The sequence below is a fragment of the Camelina sativa genome, chromosome 7 (genome assembly GCF_000633955.1).
Source record: "Camelina sativa cultivar DH55 chromosome 7, Cs, whole genome shotgun sequence".
Classification (NCBI taxonomy): Eukaryota; Viridiplantae; Streptophyta; class Magnoliopsida; order Brassicales; family Brassicaceae; genus Camelina; species Camelina sativa.
Genome location: NC_025691.1, coordinates 15747928 through 15774277, shown reverse-complemented (window position 1 = coordinate 15774277; position 26350 = coordinate 15747928). Strand labels below are relative to the sequence as shown.

At 34.5% G+C, this 26350-nt stretch overlaps 1 protein-coding gene and 1 pseudogene across 1 annotated transcript; both read right to left on the bottom strand.

Annotated features, from left to right (window-relative positions):
* Window positions 1109-2554, bottom strand: LOC104704665 (transcription factor MYB114-like). Its single transcript, XM_010420713.1, has 3 exons — window positions 2431-2554; window positions 1689-1818; window positions 1109-1589 (listed from the first exon to the last, which is right to left on the bottom strand). The coding sequence occupies exons 1-3, from the start codon at window positions 2552-2554 to the stop codon at window positions 1109-1111; spliced, it is 735 nt and encodes a 244-aa protein (XP_010419015.1).
* On the bottom strand, window positions 17377-19518 carry LOC104704664 (annotated as a pseudogene).

The following is a 26350-nucleotide window of genomic DNA, read 5'->3' as shown; positions in this document are numbered from 1 at the left end:
TAAAATAAAACTCCTAAGTTGGTTGTCCAAGCCGGAGGAAAGTTGTTTACAAAAATGATGTCTGACAATAAATTTCTAGAAGAGAGAGCTAAAAAATCCGCCTTTCAATTTGACTCCCGGCGGATTTTGGAGAGATTAAAAGCAGGCCAGAAGACACGAAGAGCGTGGAACTCATCAAGTAGCATAGAGAAGGCTGGCCACTCCTTCGAATCTTGGATCATCGCAACGAGCTCTGCAGAATCTGTTTCAAAACACTGACAATCGACAACTCTAGAAAGAAGACACTCCATAGCCCTAAGTAAAGCCTCTGGCTCCGTATGGGATTACGTAATTTGTAAGAGATAAGGCCTAGAGATACGATAAAAGGATGGATAGTCACAAATTTTGTTTTAACAATAAGGAAATTGTTATCAACAAAAAGGGACCGATAGGTACCTGCATGCTCATTGTCGAGGACAAATTTTCGAATAAGACATGATCTCATAAAAGCAGTAACTTATACAAAGTCATTGTCCTACAACAAGTCTCTATTTTGTACCTTTCATCTATAGTTACTTGATTTTCAGTGTCGACCATTTCTTCATTTCTAATAGTGTTAAGAATATTTTTCTTTCAAATATATAGTATTTCCCATAAGAATATGTTCTGCATGGAGTCGAAAAATTAGATGACTATTGAGTGTCAATCTGGCGTCATATAATAACAAGAATCTATTGAGTGTCAATCTGGCGTCATATACATTAGTATACGTTGAAGCGATTGTATTAATTCGTCTTTTTAAATTTATCATTTTTTTTTATCATAGAAAAATATCTAGTTGTTTTTGGATCACACAATTCTGAGATGCAGCTGACTGAACTATTGCTATATAAAAAAGTGAAAGATACATAAAAATTATGATTATAAAATACCTAATAATGTGCACGCTACATTCCGGTGATACTGTCAACATCTTAAAACTGTTGTAGCAGGATACATTTTGGCGATTTTGGTAGTTTAATGCCAAGAAAAATCCTTCTTGATATGGTTGTTAAGATTTGAAAGATTTTTCTGGATTTAGATTCGTAAGCTCTTAATTATAAGGAAAAACCAGTTATTGAGTAATAAACTAATCAAGCTCTTCACTATCTTTATTGAACAGATTCCAAAGTCTATCAACGTCAAATGTCAAAGACATTGAGTTCATCGATGAATTCTCAGCCTCCTCGACCGTAGTAGCTTTAGGACCGGCTGCATCAGCTTCTTTGCACTTTTCCAACACTCTCTCCCAGCACATACTCTCTCCATCCATTAGATTGTTCACAAACACACATTTCCTGTCATCTTTGTTACATGTGATACTACCATCTCTGGTACTAACTTCGCTAAGCCGAACTCCTAACACATCATTGTTGTTGGAGAAGGATTGAGGTGGAAGACTTATTACATTGAGTTTTTTGGCCGCGGGTGTGCTAGTTGAACAAGTAATTTCTTTATTTTGTCTTTTGATCTTACAACACGTTTCTTGCTTCTTACCCAAATTAGTGTTCCAGTAGTTCTTGACATCATTTGCGGTCCGACCAGGCAATCGACCCGCAATCAGTGACCACCTAAGCATGCATTTGAACGTTTGTATATGACTTAGTTAGTATATTCATATTACACTATGTTAGATACTTAAGTTGCATTTCCGTCTGAACAACATAAACCTGTTTCCAAGAAGTTTATGAAGGCGAAGGAGAAGATCAACTTCATCAAGGCTAAATTTTCCTCTATTGATACCTGGCTTCATGTAGTTCAACCATCTTAGTCTACAACTCTTCCTGCATCGGTTTAACCCTACATAACAAATAATGGGAGTAAGCTCTCTCTATATACGTAACATGAAGAATTTATGAACATCACATAGATATGTACGTAAACAGATTTTCAGTTTTTAGTTCATATAGTAAAACAGGAACCAATGTTAGAGGGGTGTATCAAGCATTTGAAGTGACTTGTCTCACAATAACAAATTCTATGTTATTCAATCATGTTTGTTAAAAACTTTTTAAAAATCCAGTGTTATTAAAAACTTTTTTTTTAATATCTATGCGTTTAGTGATTTTTAAGGGATTTTAGAGAATTTCCTTAGTTAAATACATATAGATCTAAATACATTTTGTAGAGTGCTATATATTTGGTAGGGTTTCATAGCAAATCATAACATCTTTACTCATTAAATTTAAATCATTTAGAATGTATAGTTTTTTTTTGGTAGGAATTTAAAATGTAAAGTTGAATGCCTTTATTATTTACCGTAAATTTACCATTTAATGATGTGGACAGTAAATAAGTTTATTTCATCTGTGTCTGATCAGTAATTATGCAGCAACTTGTTAATAATTATTTTCATTCGAAACAAATATGAATATAAATTACGTGTATATATAAAAAAAAATATATATATACCGGTTCTCAAAGGAATTAGGTGCCATTTTCCTTCTCCATAGATATCAATGCACTCCTTCAAGAGGTTATCTTCTTCAGGAGTCCATGCACCTCTTTTCAACCCTTTGAACGAACACTCCTCCATGGACCAAAGTAAAATAACTAAATATATCTAACCAAATTATTGTACAAAGAGTGAGTTGTGGCTTACTAAATCGTTGAGAGGAATATATAAAGAGATCGAGTGCGAGTATGTGTGTGCGTTATGTAAGCGTATGTGACGTGCATGTTTCATATCCACATATCGCATTCCCTATCCCCATATCAGTTTTCTTTGGGTGAGTAAGACTAGAGAATATCTTGAAGAATTATATGTATTGGCAACTACTGTAAGCCCTCCCCCAGTTTGTAGAGAGTTTAAAAGAATTGATTTTGTCACATATATCAATAAAGTGTACTTATATTTTCGATTAAAAGTCCTGACAAAACTTTATAGTTAAACGTGCTTATGCTGGAGTAGTTTCAGGATGGATGACCTTCCGTGAAATGATTGTTGAAACTGTTAAATGAGGAATAAACACAGAAAAATATCATTTGGTGATTTGTAGGGTTGATAAAGATGTCTTTAAAGCCTCTCAGACGTAGCAAACCGACCGTCAGATATGGGTGGAAAATGCATATCAAGGAGCATTTTTATTTTGGGAACATTGCACCCACACTCACTTATTCAAACTCTAATAACACCCACACATACTTTCTACTACTACTATACTTTACCCCTATGAAATTACATCTTACCCCTTCAAACTCACTTCACTCACTTTTTACTCTCTCACCAAACCAAACACATCTCAACTCTTTCTCTCTCTTCTTACAATATATATTTTTTTTCCTTTACTTTATTCTTTGGTTTCTATCTCTCATTTTTATTATTTTCTTTGTTGTAACACTTTAGTTAGTTATTATTAAAAAATTCTCTGTTCATTTTTATACAATATCCTGTAATTATATTTTTTCTACATTTTAAGATGTATATTGCTATATATTTTGTAAATTAGTATATTATACACTTTCCATTTTTAGTTGAACATTTGTTCACTAATAAGAGGATGACCAGTTGGAGTAAGTTATGTTTAATGTAACTGGTCATCCACTTATTATTGAACAAATGTTCAATTTTTAAGTTGAATTGTCACATTTTTAGTTGAATATTTTTTTAATGAAATAAGTTTTGTCCATTACAAAATATAGAAATACTTTAACAAAACTACTTAATGAATTTACTCTTGTTTGCATCAAAACACAATTTACTATAATTGGTCATCCACTTATTAGTGAACAAATGTTCAACTAAAAATTTCACATGATGTGTCTAGGTCTACTTTATGGTTTGTGTACAACCGTACAATGAGACATCGAATCTATACGACCATGATCATGTGGATACTATTATAATTTGTGGATACAAGTTACACATATGTATAGTACCTTCAAATCCATTTGGAGTTAGTGCATTAATTTTCACTTTTAATATACATGGTTAGGATTTCACATTTTGTGTCTAGTATTTAGTGTATTAGGTTTAAAGATTTAGGTGTAGTATTCTATTGATATTCACATGACCATAGATATATGGATTTGATGTTGTTGTTATATCCTAAACCCTAAATCTAAGCTCTAAACCCTAACCCCTAACCCCTAAACCCAAAACATTGACACATAATCCACATAAGTCCTAAAACATAAGTCTTAAATTATAAAATCCTAAACACTAAAACCTAAACCATGAATTTTTCCAAAAATCCAAAACCTAAAACCCTAATTCCTACCACATGAACCCAAAACATGGTGATGTATTACTAGTATCCATGAATTGTATGATAAATCTTAAACCCTACACTTTAAACCCTAAATAATCACATGGTGATGTGTTACTAGTATCCACAAACTTTTTAATTAATTAGGTTTTTATATGTTTTAAAAATATTAAAGCATAAGTAAGTATCCACAGTTTACTATCCATTTATCGTCAACCAAATGTTCAGCTAAAAATGGATAGCATACAATTTATTCACCAAAATATAGCAAAGTGCATCTTAAAATGTAGAAAAATGTAATCATAGTCTTTTGTGTAAAAAAAATACAAAATTTATGAAGAATAACTAAATAAATGATAATAAAGATAAAAGAAAGAAAGAAAAGAGAAAGAGAGAAAGAAAGGGGGAACCATCAAATAAGGAAAAAAAAAACAGACAAAATTCATTTTTTTCTTAGACAAAACAGATACTACAGCAGTAAATTGTTGTATCTCAAATCAAGGACAAGAGCAAATTTGTCTTGGTTTTATGCAAGTACACCACACTCAAGAAGTGGGTGTGGATGCAAGGGAGTTTGGGAAAAGTTGGTCTATGTGCAATTCTCCCTTTTATTTTTATCATCCAATCAACATTTGGTAAGAGAACATATAAGGTGACATTTAGAAGCTTTAGATGCTCTCATATGTTCTATTCGTCTATGCTCACTTTAAGCATCTCTAAAACATTTACTTCTAAAATATTAATATATATTAAAATAATTTTATATAATTAAATTATTTTGTAAAAACTATAAAATATGATTTTATAAAACATAAATTTATTTGTAATAAGAGAATATTTATCAATAACCTATTAATGTTATTATTTAAAATAATATAACAATTTATTTAATACATAAAATATTAAAATAAAAATATAAACGTATATACAACGTTTTTAATATAGATTATTATTTTTCTTTGTGTTGAATTTGTTATGTTATATATATTATGATTAAAAATGTAAATATAGATATAATATTTTAAAAAACAATTATAGTATAAATTGATCATTTGTACTATAATTTTACCAAGGGAGGGAAGGAAATTTTACTTGTCGGTGGCCTTGGCCCTTCCAACACATGTTATGTCCTGTTTTTAAAATTTTCAAAGTTTAACGTCAAAGTTAACGAGTGCAATTTCGAACTTCTGGTTGAGTTATGATGGGAAAGATCGGGGTCTTCACTGGGTGGCTTGGGATAAAATGTGTAGAGATAAATCTGATGGAGGTATGAGGTTTCTTGATCTAGATAAATTCAATGATGCGTTGTTGGCTAAAGAGTACTGGCGTTTAATTCATTTTCCGAATTCTTTATTTGCTCGGGTGTTTAGGGGTCGATATTTTAGGAACAAGCATCCAATGATGGCAAAGAAACCATATTCTCCCTCGTTTGGGTGGAAAACTATGTTATCAACTAAAAGTTTAGTTGAAAGAGATGCACGATGGACGGTAGGGTCAGGCTGTAATATTTCAGTTTGGCGCAATCCTTAGATTCCTGACCAACATTCCTGACCTGCAAATGGTTGGGGATGACAATTACACCCAAATCTAATGGTTAATTACTTGATTAATCCGCTGACTAAAGAGTGGCATTTACCTATTTTTCAGGAATTTATGGATCTGGAGGATAATCAAATTATAAGGAGTTTGCCTGTTAGTAAATCTTTTAAGCCAGATCGCTTAGTTTGGCATTATACAAAATCTGGAAGGTACTTAGTTAAGTCTAGATATAAGTTAGCTCAAGCCATGACGACCGAAATCAAGTACGGTCCTAGTTGTACTGCCCTGAAGGCTCAGGCTTGGAACCTTCGGGTCCCACCAAAAATTAAACATTTTTTCTGGCAAATAGCGTCTGGTTCTCTCCCGGTGGCTGTGCATTTAGCTTCTCGGGGAGTTCAGTGTGACACGTTGTGTAAAAGATGTGATTTAGCAGCAGAAACTATTAATCACACATTCTTTGACTGTCCTCATTCCCGTCAAATATGGGATTTGGTCTTTGTTGGATTGCCCTCTGACAGTTTCCCATATGAATCGGTGTACTCAAATTTTCATTTTATGTATGGCAAAGGGACAGTCCCTATGGCTTTAGGAGCCAATCATCATTCGATACAATGGATTGTTTGGTTTCAATGGAAGGATAGGAACAATAAGATCTCTCAAGGGATACAATCAGAGCCAATAAATATTATTAATCAGACTTTAGGTGAACAATTATTTTGGGAGGAGGCCCAAGTAGTCTCAAGGGTTAGCACGGGTTCTCCCAAACTTTTACATACCCCAGAGCGGATTATTCGCTGTCAAGTTGATGGTTCTTGGAAATCATCAGAACCTAATTCAGAACTAGGCTAGTGGTGTGGTAATTGTGAGGATCGGGCTTTAGTGTTGGGTGCAAGATGTTAACGTCGAATTTTTTCTTTTGTCTATTCGAAGAGAAAAAACAAAAATATATTAACGCGTTGACATCTTGAACCTGGTGTCTTCACCTTTTCCAGTGTTTCTGTTTCATTGATCGAGTAGGAATCTAACTCTTCTTTTCTTCTCTTCTTTTTCTCCTCTTCTTGGTGAATCTCCTCATTGGTTGAGTTGTCTTCTCATCTTCTCCGCGAGTCTATCTCTCTTCCTTTTCCTGGTCGATTTGTCTTCTCCTCTTCCAGTTCTAGTAAGTTTTTTGTCTCACGTTCTCCTCTTCGTCAAGGGTTTCCAACAATTCATAGTTTTTTTAATAAAAGGTACGGTAAAAACGTATTGCAGATGTTCGATAAAATGTCAGTCTTGACGGCAGACTTATTTATTAGTTATTACAGATTTATTTGTTGCTCATTGCAGATTTATTTGATTAATGAATTTGCAGGTTAAGGTTTGATAAATTGCAGGAATTTTTGTTATAAGTTGCAAGGTTTGCTAGATAAATAGCTCGTGTTTGTAAACAGTTTATAGGTTTTTGTTAAATAATTAGCTTATATTAAGATTTGAGCGTTAGCTTTCATAGATTTGTTTGTTGTTTGATTACCTATTTATTTTTCATTGTTCGCATATTTATTTGTTACTTCACAGATTTATTTATAAGTGGTTGCATATTTATTTGTTGGTCATCTCAGATTTATTTGTTGGTCGTATAACATGTATTATTTTGATTGGATTTTTTTTGGTCATCAAAGCACAAGATTTGATATTGGAAAGCTTCAACTAGTTGTCAAATTATATGTGAAAGAGATGCAAGATCTAAGAATCTTCAAAACCATAGTTTTTGTGCTTTTGTTCATGGTCGTGGTGTATTATTTAATCATTACATGAGAAATTGTGTGCGTTTATGTTGTGATTAGTTTTGTAATGGCCTACAAGAGAAATATAGACCATTAAGAAACTTAAGCACATATCTATGAATTGTATCTTGTTTTGGTTTAATTCAAAATAATTAGATTGTAGGTGGAAAAAAATATGTTGTATTGTGTGATGAGGAAAGATAAGAAAGTTTAAGGGGGAAAAGGGTTAAGTGGCTAAATCTAAAATCGATTGAAAAAGCTAAAGTATAAGTATAAAGTAATTAACGATTTAAAGCCTTTGACGTGTATATGTATATTAAAACTCAACAATCGTTTTTGGTAAAAGGAACTGGGTTAGATCCACCCTAAGTTCTCTGCCTCAACGATATTACAATTACATTTGTATCAAAACCTCATGACTTTGTATTATATTGTTGAAAAAAAGTTTATGTTATTGCAGATTTATTATTATGTTATTGGAGACTTATTACTATGTTACTACAAATTTACCTAAATCGAACCTTTAGAAGATAAAGTAAGGATTGGGTCAACTGTCAATGAGTCAACTGTGGTGTCTTCTTAAATTATGTGACAGATTTATTTTTATTAATCTGCGCTAGATATAAAATGTGCGGTAGATTTGAAAATCGGCGGAAACACAAACACAAAAATCTGTAGTATAAATCGGTGGTTCGGTTGTTAAAGGATATGAACAAGTCTCTAGGATTAAATCTGCCACCACTAAAAAGTTAGTTTAGTCAGGATTAAATCTGCAACCATTAATTTTTTGTGACGAGGTTATAGAAAGAAAGAAAACAAAAAGTTTCAAAATTTCAAAACACATGTGATGGCGATGGCGGTGGCGATTATTTCAAAATTTTCGATTTGAGATGTTTGGTTATGACGGCTGTGGAAGAGGATCGCGAGTGGGTCTCGTGGTTACTTCTTGTGGTTGTCAAATACGGGATGGGATTGGAGATCCTTCTCTGTATTTGGAACGGTGATGCCGTCTGGTTACAGATCCGGCCCGATATGGGGGATCTTTGTTTTTATGGGTTTCGATCCATGGGATTCAGGGAGAATTGTGGGATGATGCGCTCTGGGCTCAGGGGGAGGAGGATTTGCTATTACGTCTCTCATTTATTCCTGAAGCGATATATGTTATCATTTGTTTGGATTTGAGGTTTCCATTTGTGGGTTTTTGGAATGTCATATATCCCGATTTGATCCTGTGGCTTCATGAGATCTTTGCTTTCATGGATATGATTCGCTGGATAATGGCTTCTGGGATTCTCTTTCCTTGTTGTGGGTTGCTTGATGATACGAGTATATTCGGATATTTACAGCGGTGGAGAATTTTGGAAGGTCATCGAATTTGGTCTCAGATTTTTCTAGGGTTTATAATCTTTGGTTGTGGGTATTTATCTCGATGGTCACGAGGTCCTATTTCTTACGATACCAATCTGCTCTTTCTCAGTTTGTGGTGCATTCGTTGGTGGCGTTTTTACAGATTTTTGTCTTTGATTTCTCAAAGTGTTTCTCTGTGTTCGCGGTTCAAGTCTGTCATGGCTTAGTTGGCGCTAAATAAAGGAAAGGTTGCTCTGGTTCGTACGGAGGTGGTGAAGATTTCTGGTTCTATCTTGGCACAACGGATAGAACAGTTTTCCCTCACCCTTATTGGACGATTGATAAATCTTTCGATTCGGAGGATGGAGTCTCTGCTTGTCAATCTGCCCAAAATTTGGAAATTGGAAGACAAAGTGACAGGAGCGGACTTGGGGCAGGGAACCTTCCAGTTCAATTTTGAAGCAGAGGAGGACCTTCAGGGAGTTCTTTCCAGTGGGCCTTACCATTTCGATGGCTGGATGCTTTCGTTGGTTCGATGGGAACCCGTAGTATTTGATTCATATCCATCGGCCATTAGTTTTTGGGTTAAGGTGGGAGGGATCCCTATGCATTTGTGGGAGTTAGCAACACTTGAGGCTATCTAGAGGAAGATTGGAAAGAACAAGGATATTGATGAGGAAACAGGAAGCAATTTTGTCACGGTGAATAGATTCAATCTGTTGCTTTTCCATATGGTGGTCCCTTTCGATACAGGGGATGAAGTGGTGGTTTCCATCGAGTATGAGAAATTATATGGGTTTTGTAAACACTACTTCAGGTTAACACATGATGTTCTGGTGTGTCCTGATTTGAAGAAAGGTCCTGTTGGTCGAGGGAGTGTCGACCATGTGGACAAGAGAGGTGTACAGAGGTCGCAGAATCCGGTTAAACAGGGTCCTGCTCAATACGATGGTGGGTGGGAGAAACCACCAAAATATGTCAGACGACCCTTAGACTTTCAAGCTGAGCAACCTAGGGAGAGGAGTCAATCTCAGGCTCGTGGTGGTGAGACTGCTTTAGCTGGCTTTCATTCTCAAGTGCGGAATCAAGGGCAGGTTTGGGGACAGAAGATAAGTTATAATGGCAGTGGGTCGGGAAACAACTTTGGTTATGATCTTGCTGAATCGCAGATGATAGGAGGAGCTTTGATTGATCCTTCTATGGCATTACCGCTAAACAGGAAAAGCATTTGACCAGTGTGGCCTAAACCTATGTATAATGTTAAACCGGCTTTTGGTGAGAAAAAGTCTCAACGTCTTAACCACGGTGTTATTCGTCTATGGGGTCGAGGATAATTCGATGGAGATTTCAGGTGGTGGTGAGGAGGACCTCGAGGACCCTGGTTTTAATGAGAGTACTGATGACTTGTTGGAGGATGGAGAGCTTGATGGGGCTGATAAACCGGAGGGTTCAAGGCAACAGACGAAACCAATTGTTGAGGATGGTACCGGGTCTGGGTTCGTGGCGGAGGATGCTACTAATACTCAAGGTACTCAGGTTTCTGATTCCTTATCTTTAGGATTGTGTGCTATGAATAAAGTGATGAAGTCTTTGTCTTTGGGAAAGTCTGTTCGTTTTAAGGATAAACTAGTTAGTTCCTAGGTCAGAAAGGGAACATTCGGTTCGAAGAAAATTGTTTTTCCTTTGGCTTCACCTGGGAAGCATCTTTTGGCTAATGCTTTGATCCACAAATCTGCAGGCAAGGGCATGAAACCAGTGGTGGTGGGTAAACAAGGACAGAAGACAAAAGATGGCATTCCTGCTGGAGGAGGAAGTCGTTCTCTTAAGAAAGGGATGGTGGCGCTCCTGAAACCACCGGCTCAAACGTGAAGATCTTAAGCTGGAACTGTCAGGGCATTGGGGCGGACCTGACAGAGAGTTATTTGGGTGATTTGTGGAAGAAGCATGGACCAGACATTTTATTTCTTTCAGAAACAAAAAAGTGTTTTGCTTATTTACAAAAATTTCAGAATAAGTTTGGTTACAATAATTTATTTACTGTTGATCCCTGCGGAACTAGGGGTGGTTTAGCTTTATTTTTTATGGATGATATAAAACTTTCAGTTCTGTTTGAGTGACCGTATTTTTGATACACAAGCTTTTATTGGACAACAACTGGTTTTTATGTCTTTTATTTATGGGGATCCGGTTTCCCAACATCGTGCAAAGGTTTGGGATAAGTTAACAGATATTGGCTCCTTTCGCGTTGACCCTTGGTTCTTGATTGGTGATTTTAACGAATTTGTTGGAAATAATGAAAAGCAGGGTGGTGCTTTGCGACCTGCTTCCTCTTTTGTACCTTTTATTTCAATGATTCGCCATTGCGGAGTGCTCGAATTTCCTTGTAATGGTGAACAATTGTCTTGGCGTGGTAATCGGTGTAATAATCAGGTAGTGCGTTGTCGGTTAGATCGCGCATTGGGAAATGAGGACTGGCATGGGCTCTTTCCAAATTCGAAGGTCGATTATTTGGAGATGATTGGTTCGGACCATAGTCCAATATTAGCAACTTGTCTGAAGGCAGAAAGGAAACGGCATAGACAGTTCCGCTTTGATAAACGTTGGTTGAGCAAGGAGGGTATAGTAGAAGTGCTCGAGCCCGCGTGGAATCGTACAAGAAATTTTCGGGTCCCGGGTTTTGTGGATAAGATAAGGAATTGTAGGAATTCGATTTCTTAGCGGCGAAAGAATAATATCAATTATGATCCTTCAATGATTTCTTCCTTAAAGGTGGCGTTACAAGAGGCTAAAATGGATGACTTAATTGCACAAGAAGAAATTAGGGGTATTGAGAGGAAATTAAAGGAGGCGTATCAGGATGAGGAGATCTATTGGCAACAAAAGAGTAGGAATTTTTGGTTAAGGGTTGGGGACAAAAATACCAAATATTTTCACGCATCTACCAAACAGAGACGGGTGAGAAGTAGGATTCTCGCTTTATTTGACGCTCATGATGCTTGGACTGAATCTCCCTTAGGTATGGAGAACATTTTTTCTAAATATTTCGAGTCCCTTTTTAAGAAGGCGAATGGTGGGGGTATTTCTGAAATGTTGCAGGAAATTAATCCTCTCATTACGGACAACTTAAATAGATATCTTACTAGGGACATTTCTGAGGCAGAAGTTCGAAAGGCCCTTTTTGCGATGCATCCGGAAAAAACTCCAGGACCCATCGGAATGACGGCTTTGTTTTTCCAACGCTTTTGGGGTTCTTTAAAAGGAGATTTGGTGGCGTTGGTTAGAGAGTTTTTTTGAAGCGGAAGTTTTGACCCTCGTCGGCCTTTGTCTCTGGTCTTTTAAGCACGAATAATATTCTTGTAGCGCAGGAGATGTTTCATGGGCTAAATACTAACCCACAGTGTAAGTCGGAGTTCCTGGCATTTAAAACAGATATGAGTAAGGCGTATGATCGGGTTGAATGGGACTTCTTAAAGGCGGTATTGGTTAAATTTGGGTTTGATCGGAAGTGGATTTCATGAATCATGTGGTGTGTTTCATCTGTATCGTATCAAGTTCTGATGAATGGTCAGCCTAGGGGGTCTATTATTCCACATAGGGGTTTACGCCAAGGGGATCCTTTGTCTCCGTATTTGTTCATTCTTTGTACCGAGGTTTTGATAGCAAATATTAAAAAGGCAGAACGAGAGAAGAAATTAACCGGCATCTCGATCGCTCGAGCTAGTCCAACGGTGTCCCACTATGGTAAAAAGGTTCCATCTGAGATTAGAACTCAGATTAAATCAGTTATTGGTATTTCTACAGAGGGAGGGATGGGTTCTTACTTGGGTATCCCTGAAAGCCTTCAAGGTTCGAAAACTAAGGTGTTTAGTTATGTAAAGGATCGGTTGGATGACCGAGTGAATGGTTGGTTTGCAAAGTATTTATCAAAAGGTGGTAACGAAATTATGATTAAATCGGTGGCCCTAGCACTTCCCACTCATGTTATGTCGTGCTACAAATTACCACAGGATTTGACGTCCAAACTCACAAGTGCTATTTCAACTTTTTGGTGGAAGTGAAACGATAGAGCTCGAGGTATGCATTGGGTAGTCTGGGATACTGTGCAAAGATAAAAGCGAAGGGGGTCTAGGTTTTAGAGCGCTGGAACAATTTAATAATGCCATGCTGGCTAAACAGTTTTGACGTTTAATACATTCCCCAGATTCCTTAATGGCTCGGGTTATTCGTGGTCGTTATTTTAGAAATAAACATCCCATTATGGCCACAAAGCCATATAATCCCTCCTTTGCCTGGAGGAGTATTTACTCAAATAAGGATTTGGGGGAGCAAGGGGCAAGGTGGGCGTTAGGATCTGGCAGTTCTATTTCAGTTTTGCGTGATCCGTGGCTACCGGATACTCGACCATGACCAGCTAATGGTCGGGGGAGATTATTGCATCCGAACTTGATGGTTCATCATTTAATTAACCCAATTACGAAGGATTCGAATTTGCCTATTCTTGAAGAATTTATGGATCCTGTGGATATTCAGCTTATTCGGAGTATGACGGTCAGTAGAACTTATAAACTGGATCACTTAATTTGGCATTTTACTAAATCAGGGAAGTATTCAGTGAAGTCAGGTTATCGGCTTGCTTGGGAATTAATTGTGGAAGTTGACTACGGGCCCACGTGTAATGCCCTTCGGGCACAATCATGGAAACTTGATGTTTTCCCGAATATTCAACACTTTTTATGGCAGGTTGCATCTGGTACTCTTCCAGTTTTGGAATGACTCGCATATCGGGGAGTCCGATGTGATACTCGGTGTAAGAGTTGTGAGTCTGCAACTGAGTCTATCAATCATGATCTTTTTGAGTGCCCTCGCTCGTGAAGGATATGGGAGATATCTCCTGTAACTTTAGGTCTGGAGTGTTTTCCGTATGCCTCAATCTATGCGAACTTAGATTTTATTTTTTGGCGGGCATCCTCTCAGTCGGATGTCGCAGATGTATTTGTTCATCTCCCATAGATCTTTTGGTCAGTTTGGAAAGATAGGAATAAAAAGGTGTTCCAGGGGGGTAGAGGGCGAACCGAGTGATGTTTTAAATCAGGCAGCTAATGATAAAATTCTCTGGGATGAGGTCAAAATTCATTCGGGGAGTTACACCCAGCCTCCGCCACTTTTGGAGGATAGGCAGTCTTCTCTACGCTGTCAAGTTGATGGTTCGTGGAAAGGTTCAGATCCTTTACAGGGCTTGGGATGGTGGTATTCTGATGGTGATGATTCGACCATACTCCTGGGAGCAAGAAGTTCACGACGCGGTCCTACCCCCTTACATGTGGAGTTTCACGCGCTGATATGGGCTATGGAGGCTCTTTTGGCGGATGGGGTTGATTGTCAAGTCTTTGAGACGGATTGTGCAGAGTTGGTTGCGATGGTGCAGACACCCGATGATTGGCCCGCTTTCTCGAATATGTTGGAAGATTTCTCTTTGATCAGATCCTCCATGCCCTCCTTCAGCTTGACTAGGATTCCCCGTGAGTCTAATGTTATGGCTGATTGTCTCGTCCGTTCTTCAAGATCGTTAATTTCTGAAATTTCTTTTGTAAATTCTTATCCTCCGGTTTGGGCTACCAATCTTGGGATTCTGTTTTAATTTATATAATGTTTGTTTGAAAAAAAAAAAAAAAATCTGCAACCATTATATCAACAAATCTGCATTCACTAAAAATAAGTCTGTGACAAAAATAAGTATGGTGTAACATTGAATAAAACTGGGATCATTACGAGTCAATCTAGCAATTATCTTTCCTTAATACAACTCTGCAGCCACTTGCAAACTTATTAGAAGTCTGTAGTCACTATAAATAAATCAGTAGCTACTTACCATAAAAAGTCTATATATTAAGTATGTGGTTAGAAAATAAATCTGTACGGCAAAACAAGTCTGCAAAAACAAATCTGTCGGACAAAGAAAATCTATGGTATGTCATAAAATTCTGTAACATATGTCTTTGGTAGACAAAAAGTCTGCAACAACCAATAAATTTGCGACAACGTAATAACAAATCTGTAGAACAAATCTATGGCAAAACAAATCTGTTGTAAAATAAATTCGTAGCACAAATAAATCTGTAGAACAAATCTGTAAATCAAAAACAAATATGCAAAAAAATATATTTGCGATAACTATGAAATAAAATCTGTCACAAACAGATTTATTTGAACTTTTGCAAAATTCAGGTTGTTTCGTAAATAACAGTAACTTTTACCACACTGGCATTAAAATTTTAATGGTTTTTTCATAATAACCTTTTTATAATAAAACTTATAAAGGATATTATAGAGATTAAAAGAAGACAAAAAACACTCTAGTTATTTTTAAAAAATATAGGTTATTCTAGTTATTAGTTTCAATATATAGTTTATTCTAATTATTTTCCCTTTTTAAAAACAGAAGAGTCAGTAGATTCACTGTTCCTGTCATTATTTCTTGGATGGTTTGTTGGCAAAATATTACATTTTCAAAACTTAATTGGAATTGTAGTACATTCACTATTTATAATTGGAGAAATAGATGGTTTTTATTATTTGTGTAATGAAAGAGATGTGAGATAGATGAGAAAGTGGGGTATAGTGTACGAGTGTAAAATTACAAAAGGGTAGCTGCATAAAAGACATCCGTAAAGCATATTTAGTATACACATTTATTACACACATATAAATATTTTTATTTCATTCATATTGAATATATTATATATCAGCTGTAAGGATAAAAACATATATATTAACATATATAAGTACACTAAATGAACTGTATGGGTTAAACTTGTGTATTATTATTCATTTGTACACTTGATATCTGAACACATTATTGCACTTGTACAGACACCTGTACACATTATAATCTGTAAAGACACTTGTACACTTAATAAGGTGTACAAATACAAAACTTATAAAAATATCTAACATTATCAAATATAATCATTACACAAAATGCATATCAAATTATTAAAAAAACATAGATTTTTTTGTATCTGTAAAAAAATTAAAATAGATATATTGAATAGTATTTTAGTTATTAAATTCAATGGGAAATTTAATAAAAAAGAGATATATATATATATTTAATGGCATATTTGTAAATAAAATGATTAGTAGAGGATTAAGAAGTAATTCAAATAGTAGTAAATAGTGAAAGTGTGTGTTTTGCCAATTTTAAATAGTGAATGTACTAATTCTACAATTAAGTTTTAAAAATGTACTAAAACTCCAATTTTCTCTTTCTTGAACCTGTATTTCTTTTAGTGTATCTACATTAACATTTTTGAAGTACATTTTGTGTTATGGCCTTTTACATTTGTTTTTAAAGAAGTTATTTACAACATTAACCCCTAAAATTTTTCCAAAACTAACATTACTACAAATTTTGTTTCCTAAATATTTTACATTTCATTCCAACAAAATAAATAACAGTAATCAGTATGGAAATAGAAACTATTATATATTTAACCACACATTCTATTTTGTTTTGAAGATATTCTATATATGAATCATTCGCAAACAAAGAAAACAATAATTTGATTCCCATTTTGTTTTCCAAAACCTGTGAGATTTGATTATTAACGTAAGAAAAACTTCGATTGACATTTATTTAAATATTATAATTAATATATACAAAATTAATAAAAATTTTAATTATTACGAATATGTAAAATTAAAAAGTTTAAAATATTATATAATGTGGTTATATAGTAGATGTGTTATAAAAAGGACACGTTGGAATTAATAAAATATTATTAAATTTGTGTTAACATGGGTTAAATCCTCATTTAATTATTTATCAACACTACTAATATTAGAATATTTGACATAAAATCAACTTAATTTAATTAAGATTGTGTAAAATAATTAAATCATTAGGAAAAATATGACTTAATCACAGCATATAAATTACTTATTATGTATTTAGATCTCTTATTTTTTTGTTATAATAACTAAAAATCAAAATAGAATCTCAAACACTAAACTAAACAATCTAAATATAACAAACAAATAGTCATGAAGTTTATTACGGGTTAAAAAATAATATAAATATTTATCCGCACAATAACCGGAAAATTTAGTTATTTCTCTATTTACAAAACATTCAATATTTAACAAATAGATGCAACATAAATATAAATTATAATAAAAATTATATTTTTGCTGTGTACGGCGGGTTAAAATCTGGTTCTTGTAAAATCAAAGTACGATCTCATGTGTTGTCCATTTTGGGAAAGTCTTATATCTTTTACACCAGGAGACCACATTTTTAGAGGCTTGCATTGAGAACCATACAAAAGGTAACCAACCTCAGGTGACTCTACGTCCTGTCCCCGCTGCTTCGACGATTCTTCTTCTGTTCAAACTGGATTATTTGTATGAACGTGACCTTTAATTTATTCACCGAAAGACATAAGTCACATAAAAATGTAAAACATTCTTACATACAGTACTTGACTTTGCAATACAACAAGCAGAACTACAGTTGAACGGATCTTGGATTATGTAAATCAAAAGCTGAGAGGGTCGAATCGAACAACAGGAGTGCACTCAAGCGGATGAGCCATTTTCAAACTCAGTCCTGAAACAGCCTCTTCCATGTATACTTGATCTCCTTTAATTCTCCATAAAAATATGAGCTAGTTTTACCGCAGGACATGTCCTCCTTCCACCTCCAAAAGTAACGTACTTCAAGGCTTGCTCTCTTATCTTTTCTTCTTCTCCTGATCCCGAAGAAGCTAAAAACCTCTCTGGCTTAAACAAATCAGGATCTTCCCAAGAATCAGGATCTCTATTCACAGCATAGAGATTAACAACAAGTGTTGTTTTCTCCGGTATGTAGAACTCTTTGATCTCACAACTTTCTCCGAATACCCTTAACAAGAGAGGAGCTGACGGATGCAATCTTAGCCCTTCTTTAACGACAGCTTGCAAATAAGGGAGGTTTGGAAGATCTGATTCTTGAATCAACCTTTTCTCCCCCACAACGGAATCGATTTCTTCTCTCAATTTCTCGAAAACGTTGGGGTTGTTAAGTATCTCCGCCATCGTCCATTGTATCGTCTGCGCCGAGCTGTCAGTTCCTCCAAGGAAAATTTCCTACAGGTTTTTTTTAGTCAGAACTAAACTCCAAACATGGTTTATATATGAACAAAACAACTAAAAAAAACATCCAATTTTTTTTTTTAAAAATGCTCTGGTCCGCAAAACATCTAGCTTACCACAATTAGAGACTTGATCTGTTTTCTAGTGATCTGATACTCTGCTTCTTCGTTTCTATAAGCTTCCAATAAATAATCCATCATGTCCCTATCTTGATTCCCCTCAAGTTTCTCCTCGTGTTCCACTAGGATCCTCTCAAGAAACTCATCGAATTCACGTGAAACTCTCATTATATCTTTCCTGAAGATGTTTGAGAAGAAGAGCTTCACTGATAAGGCAAACGATTTGTTAACCAATTCCCTTGCTCTCGCCGCCACACCGTTCTCTTCTGAACAACTCCTCCCCATGCTCATCCTACATATGATGTTGTTAGTGAGATTCAGTGCTTCTTTACCGATCTCAACGCTCTCCTTCTTCCTCGCCTTATCGAGCAGATCGAGGCAAAACCGTCGTAGCTCCTCTGCACGGATACCTCTGGACAGCTCGATCGCATGTGGTCGGAGAAGTTTCGTGGATATGAGCTTCTTCATGAACTTCCAGTAATCTCCATAAGGAGCGGTGACGAATCCCGAAGATCCAAACACTAGTGAGTCTTTGTTGACTGGGACGAAGCGATACGAGACGTTCACGTCGTGCGTCCTGAAGATCTCGTAGGCCATTGAGGCAGATGAGACATGGACTATAGGGAAGTTGAAGACACGGAGATGAAGAAGAGGTCCATACTTGAACGAGAGTTTCTGAAAGGACTTGTGTGGTAGAGATGAGAGAAGATGGTGAAGATGACCGATGATTGGTAGGGAAGGAGGGCTCGGTGGCAGGTTAAAGCCTTTTGGTTTCTTGAAGAAGAGAGCGTAACAAAGAAGTGAGAAAGTGGAAGATGAAGCATAAATACGAATCTGTTAATTATGTATATATGGTGTTATCGAATTATGTATTTGGAGTTTGATGCTTTGTGATGAATTCATTTCAATGGGTTTTCACGTTTTAATGTACTTTCTTGTAATGTCATTTATGGGTTTCTTTGTATTTTTCTATTTATTTAAGACTTTGATTACTCCAGTCAGATACACCTCGGGGTTTAGATTTTTTATCATTAAAAGAAAAAAAAATGTAACATTGACTGTGTCTTTTATTTGGGGTTCAAAAATCGACAAACGTGCCTTCCTCTTCCTTTTAAAAATTGACAATATGTCTTTTACTTGGGTTTTAAAAGACTTCTTCCTTGTACAATATGTTCATATCTTTATGTCAATATTCTTAGCTAGATACGAATCTGTCCGAAAAGGAATACTTCCTGTGTATAAATACTTATCTTATACGAATGAATAAAATCAACCTTTTACATTATATCAAGACATAGAGTTGCTCACCTGAATCAAATAGATGCAGTACTCGAGAATCGCTGGAATCGAGGGTGGGTGGAAACAGAGGATGTCGTCCTCTGGAAAGGACATGGCGACCGGTACAAGAAAACTTTCAACACCAAGGAGGTATGGGAGTTCATCCGGGACGTCAGAGAGCAGAAGAGATGGTATGTGGGTGTCTGGTTTCCACAAGCCACACCTAAATACTCTTTTCTAGTCTGGCTTGCCACACTTAACCGTGTAACGACTGGTGACCGTATGCAGCAATGGAATTCACATGTTGATGGTTCTTGTGTTCTGTGCAACGATCCACACGAAACAGGCGATCACCTATTCTTCTCTTGCCCTTACTCTACCGCAGTTTGGACTGATCTAACCTCGCGACTTCTACCTCGCACACACTCCACAGGCTGGGAAACCATTCAAGCAGACCTCACGGACACAACCCTGGGGAAAGATACTCTGTTTTTACTGCGGTATGTATTTCAAGCGGCGGTCAATTTTCTGTGAAAAGAACGAAACAATAGACGTCACGACGAATCCCCAATAACACCTTCTCTACTCATTAAACAAATCGATCGACAAATCAGGAATCGCCTACTTTCCCTCCAAGGAAAAGGCGCTTACAGCGAATACATGGCTACTTGGCTTGCTTCAAGATAAGATGATCATGTTCTACATTTCTGTTCTTAGTGTTTTTTTTTTAATACCTTTTTTGGCCAAGACTAGATAAAACACATGTAGTACCTCGATGTAAAACAGTTTTTTTCGAACAAATGGTTTAAATTTTTACGAGCAATCAAAGTGTTTCTTTTTCTCACATAAGAAATGGACTTCTCCACCATATAGATGCCAATTTTTGTGGCTTATTCATCAACCTCCGGTGCCAATTTTTGTGGCTTATTCATCAACCTCCGGTGCCAATTTTTGTGGTTGCATCTGACAAGGATTAAGTTGAAACCATTTAAATATTGATGGACGACTCCAGTTCAGGTTGTACATGGCATGTACGCCTTCAAGGGTTGGCCCAAAAATCCAAGGCGTAACAGAGTCGGTGGAATGGGAAGATGTAGCGCATGGTCATCTTCTAAACAAGGTGTTGATGACGGCATGGCTCACGCTAGAGCCGTCCATGAAACTTTTATTAAAATACCATGAAACTTTTATTAAAAGAGAATAAATAACTTGCAAAATGAGAACAAATTCTCGTCAGTTTTAAAAGAAATCTTGTAGGTTATTTTGGAAGCAGAGTTTTTATAGATAACTAGATAAGGACCGTCCGAAATGCAAGTTTAAAATTTTGTGTATACTAGATAAGGGCTTGCGGGTATTAAAATCATTAAAGAGAATAAATCTTAATCTGTAAACAACTTAAAAAAAATATTAAAGAAATTTTATTTCTTAAAATATATAAATAATTTTAGTAAGAGAAAAAATCATATTTGTATTTACCTTTCTACACTTATTTATATTTATAATATCTAATAACAATTAATATAATAATCTAAAGCTAAATTATATCCCACAAAAATCATTTTTGTATTTACCTTCATACACTTATTTATATATTTCTATTTTTAATATATTATAACAATTATTACAATAATCTAAAGCTAAATTATACCCCACCAAAAATTTTGCCAAATACTCATCATTACAAATATTATTATTGTCAAATTTCAAAAACGTTTCACAACTTATTACAAAATATTTTACATACAAAGAATTCATCAAAGCAACATATAATGTATTAACCACGTACAATTTTACTGTATATCACCATTAAAAATATGCTCTTAAATCCTAAATTATTTTATTATTAAAGTATGCTCTTTATCACCACATATAAAATGTCTTTTAAACAAATTAAACAAACTTTAAGTTGCTTGGCATAATTATAGTTTTTATAATTACTAAAATTGTTTTGTGACATAATTTCTTTAACTATGAATTATTTTTACTCCGAAGATTTTTGGATGAACAAATGGTGAAAATTACATACTCTATTACAATAATTTTATGATCAGCTCAATCAAAGTTGAGAAATTGAAAGAAAAGTTAATATAACAGAATAAAAATAAAAATTTGAATATTATAATTATGATGGTATATATAAAGTCTTAGATAATTCAAATCTATAAAATATAAACTTTATAAACAATCTAAACTATGATATATGTCATAATCACGTTAAGGGTCGCCGCCTTATTTACTCCTCAGAAGTATCGCATTTTACCAAAATTACTTAAAACTATGACCTCATCTCAAATATTCTCGAATTGTAAGTTCTCAACTTATTTCTACCCGAATCAAAAGTTCTCATATATTTTTATATATACCTAGATTTAAACGGTTTACAAACTAAATTCGATAGAAAACCACATAGATCAGGTTTGAAACCAATTTTTTGTACAACTTTGAAGTTAACAGTTTTTTTTTTTGTCAACCAAATATTTAATCATTTAATTAGAAGATAACACCAAGTTTTGATTTTTAACATCCAGTTTTAGCTTATAAACCACATGAAAAACTGCAATCATAGTACAATTTGACGATGGCAGCTTTCTCCAGAAAGGTTTTGTGTCCGTTAGATTTAATGTTATCAACGGTGGATGATTAACTACATAGTGATCCGCATATTTGGGAAACAACCAATGAGAAGTTAGCTAATATTTTTATTTTTTTTTTGTCACGAAAAGCTTAGTATTATTGTTGCATTTTTAGGAGTATGTTTTATTATCTAATTTTCTTTTTCTTTGTTCAATATATTTACTACTGATTTATGGTTTACAGTTATAATTTATGAAATGATGAATAAATTTGAAAAACTTAATTATTATATGATTTTAATTTATTATAATGATTAATTTTTTGGTATGAAATTAAAAAAAATTGATAAGATTTGGCTTTAAAAAACGATTATATGTAAAGTATACATGTAACTATTTAGTCATGAATGTCGTTCATGTCCAGATAGCTACGAATGTTTTTGTGGTTAATTGGCGATAAAAGTTGTCATGTGCTACTTTCGTTATGATTTTGTGGCTAAAGAGTCATGAATGTGTTACGAATATATTTAGTGGCTAATTCGTGACAATTAAATTTTTAGTCATGAGTTTTTGTGACAAAAATGTGCCTATACGTTTTTATTTTACTAGTGATGGTTTAAAGCAATAGAATTTGAAGCAAATAAAATAACGAGTATGAATTATATAACGAACAAGTATTTCTCTATTATACATGTCAATATTTAATTACTACGGAGGTATGGTGATGGTAATACAGAGAAATAAAATTATGATAGATAAATTCAAAGCAATATGATCACATAAACAAATCAATAGTTGTATCAATCTATTATACTAGAAGACAAAAGTATAAAATCTCAAATATTTAAGCATAATTAAGCCATCAAACAAATAACTAAAATATTGTTTGTTTGTACCTTAGACGGATAGTAGTATCATGCGATCACAAATCATAAAGTCATATTAAATCATAAAGTCATGAGATTAATCTTCCTAATAAAACGATATATAGAGTATATAGAGCGTTGGTTAACCAAACTATTTAACAAAGCAGTTAATATGCACACCGAATAAGCAAGAAGCTTGTGCTTGTCTATATAAAACTAGTTTTATGTATACAAATAATATACAATAAGCAAGAGTTATCAAACAAATTTATCACGTAATCAAAGACATATTGATTTAGTCGTTAAACATTAGAAGACAAAGCATAATTAAGATCTTAAATATTTAAGCATAACTAGATTGAATCATGACAAAATACTTATCTTTGTATTATGTCCCTCTTGTTATCTAGACATGAAAAAAAAAAATCTATATATATATATATATAAATGATGCTTATTACTTATTTAACACTCATTTATATGACTGTTTATAATGTTTGTGAATTTTAATCACAAAATTTAAATCTAATAAAATTAGATATAATATCTTGATATAGTTTAAATCATGTTCTCCAACCTCGTTTGGTTTATAAATTAATAATTTATAGAATAATCTAAAGAAAGTAAATGACTAAAAGTCTATAAGAGAATATATACAAACATCTTAATTCCATTTATAACCAAGATTACAATAGAAGATAATATTCTACTTGTCATAAAATATTGTTGTTATGTAAGACACAATATAGTAAAAATATATATATATATATATATATATATATATATTTTAAAAATATTATAATTTTATTTTTGTGTGTGACTGTGTAAAATTATAAGATGTTGATATATATTACATCCTATTGGCTTGGTCTCTATTCATTGAAGTGAATATGAATTTATGCTATAAAAGAAAAGTATAGAAAGCTCTTCAATAGTATATATACTATTGTCTATGGGAACACAATTTGATATTAATGCGTTATAGTATCCCAAATTAGTCTCAAAAATCAAAAGGGTGTAAGATATAATACATGATCCAATTTGAGAATATTATTGATTACATAATGGGATTTAAATCGAGATTGATAGACATGAAGTGTCATCATCTCGAGGGGGAAAATTAATGAATCCCACATAAAGAGGTGATGAAACAAATACAAGATTATGTTCACACCCAAAATGAGTTTAATCACTCATATGAAAGAGGATTTGAAACATAATTATGTTGAGACAATAAGCAAAGAAAATACTTTAAAACCATAAGTATTGTTACCCAAGGCAAGAAATGTATTTTAGAGATTACATGCATTATCTAGAAGATAAAATGCTTATAATAAACCAGAAGGTTTAATGTAAATCTCATTTTGAAAAATGCCAATATTAGCACAATAGCGGGTATAGCAAGCCTAATTGAAGGCTACGGTCAGGCTCATATTCTTTTACCTAATGGCACACATCTTGAAATAAGTGATGCTTTATATTCACTCAGCTCAAAAAGGAGCTAATTGAGTTTCAAAGATATTCGTTTGAATGGTTTCCATGTTAAAACTAAGGGTGAAGGGAACCAAGAGTTCCTACACATTACTAAAATCACCCAAGGATCTAAAAAAATCCTAGAGACTATACCCGCATTATCTACTGGTCTTTACCATGCTAAAATAAATATGATATAAGCTAATATGACAATGAACAAAATGTTCAATGAACAATTCACTTTATGGCATGACAGGCTTGACCATCCGGGTTCTAACATGATGCGTACACTGATATTAAATTCAAATGGGCACACTCTTAAAGAGAGACGAGTTATCCCTAAGAATCTCACATGTGTATCATGTGCACAAGGAAAACTCATTATAAGGTCATCACTAGTCAAAGTCATTAAAGAGATTTTCCACTTAAGACTATACGTCTAGATAATGCTGGTGAATTTACATCCCAAGCGTTTAATGATTATTGTATGTCCATGGGGGTAAGTGTGGAACATCCCGTGGCACATGTCCATACACAAAATGGATTAGCTGAATCCTTCATTAAACGAATACAATTGATTGCTCGACCATTACTCATAAGGTCGAAGCTTCCTGTCGGCTTGGGGACACGAAGTATTACATGCATCAGAGCTTATATGCATCAGGCCATCTAGTGAGCATAAATATTCGCCATCCCAATTACTAACGGGGTCATCAGCCAGACATATCCCATCTAAAGACATTCGGGTGTGCCGTATATGTACCGATTGCACCATCACAGAGAACAAAGATGGGACCTCAAAGGAGGATGGGAATATATGTTAGATATGATTCTCCCACCATTATTAAGTATCTAGAGCCAACTACTGGTGATTTATTTAAGGCTAGATACGTGGATTGTCAATTTGTTGAATCCGAATTTCCAATATTGGGTGGAGAGATAAACAAGTTGGTTAAAGAAATATCATGGAATCAAACATCCTTAAATTAGCAAGATCCTGTACTCTAGCATATGTGGCAGAGGTCCAAAAGATTATACATTTACAAAAGCTAACTAATCAATTGCCAGATTCCTTTGTTGACCCAAAGAAAGTTACGAAATCATACATACCAGCTTGTAATGCACCAATACGTATTGATGTTCAAAAGGAACACAATAATCAAGTTGCTACAGAGTCTAAGGCACATTTGAAACGTGGTAGACCAATAGGTTCCAAAGATAAGAACTATTGGAAATCTAAGAAAGGTGCAAATAAAACCGAGGATAAGGAAATTATAGACATGGCCGCAGCAAATCCTAAGGTACCGAATGAGGTTTGGGATGCTGAACCTCAAGGTCCTGAAGGTATTGATAATAATGAGATCTCAATAAATTATATGATGTCTGGAATTCAATGGAACCGAAAAGATGTCGACATCGATGAAATATTTGCATACAAGGTAACACTTGAAATTAATGAGGATCATGAACCCACGTCTATATTAGAGTGCACTCAAGGAAAAGATTGGTTAAAATGGAAAGAAGCCATTGACGTGAAGTTGAATTCATTAAAGAAAATGAATGTTTTTGGTCCGATCTTAAGGACACCATTCGATATAAAGCCAGTGGGACACAAATGGGTCTTTGTAAGGAAGAGAAATGAGAATAATGAAATTGTGATATAAGGCACGACTTGTAGCACAAGGATTCTCTCAAAGACCATGAATAGATTATGAGGAGACATACTCCCCTGTGATGGATGCAACGACTTTTAGATTTTTAATAAGTTTGGCTATAAAAACTTGTCTTGCGGCTAATGGATGTAGTGACCGCATATTTATATGGTCCACTGGATAATGATATATATATATATAAGATTACCAAAGGGTATTGAGCTCAAAGATAAGAGCGGTTCTCGAGAACAATATTGTATAAGGCTAAACAAATCCCTTTATGGGCTGAAACAAAGTGGGCGTATGTGGTACAATAGACTAAGTGAGTACCTAGCTAAAGAAGACTATAAGAATGGACCCATCAGTCCATGTATTTTTATAA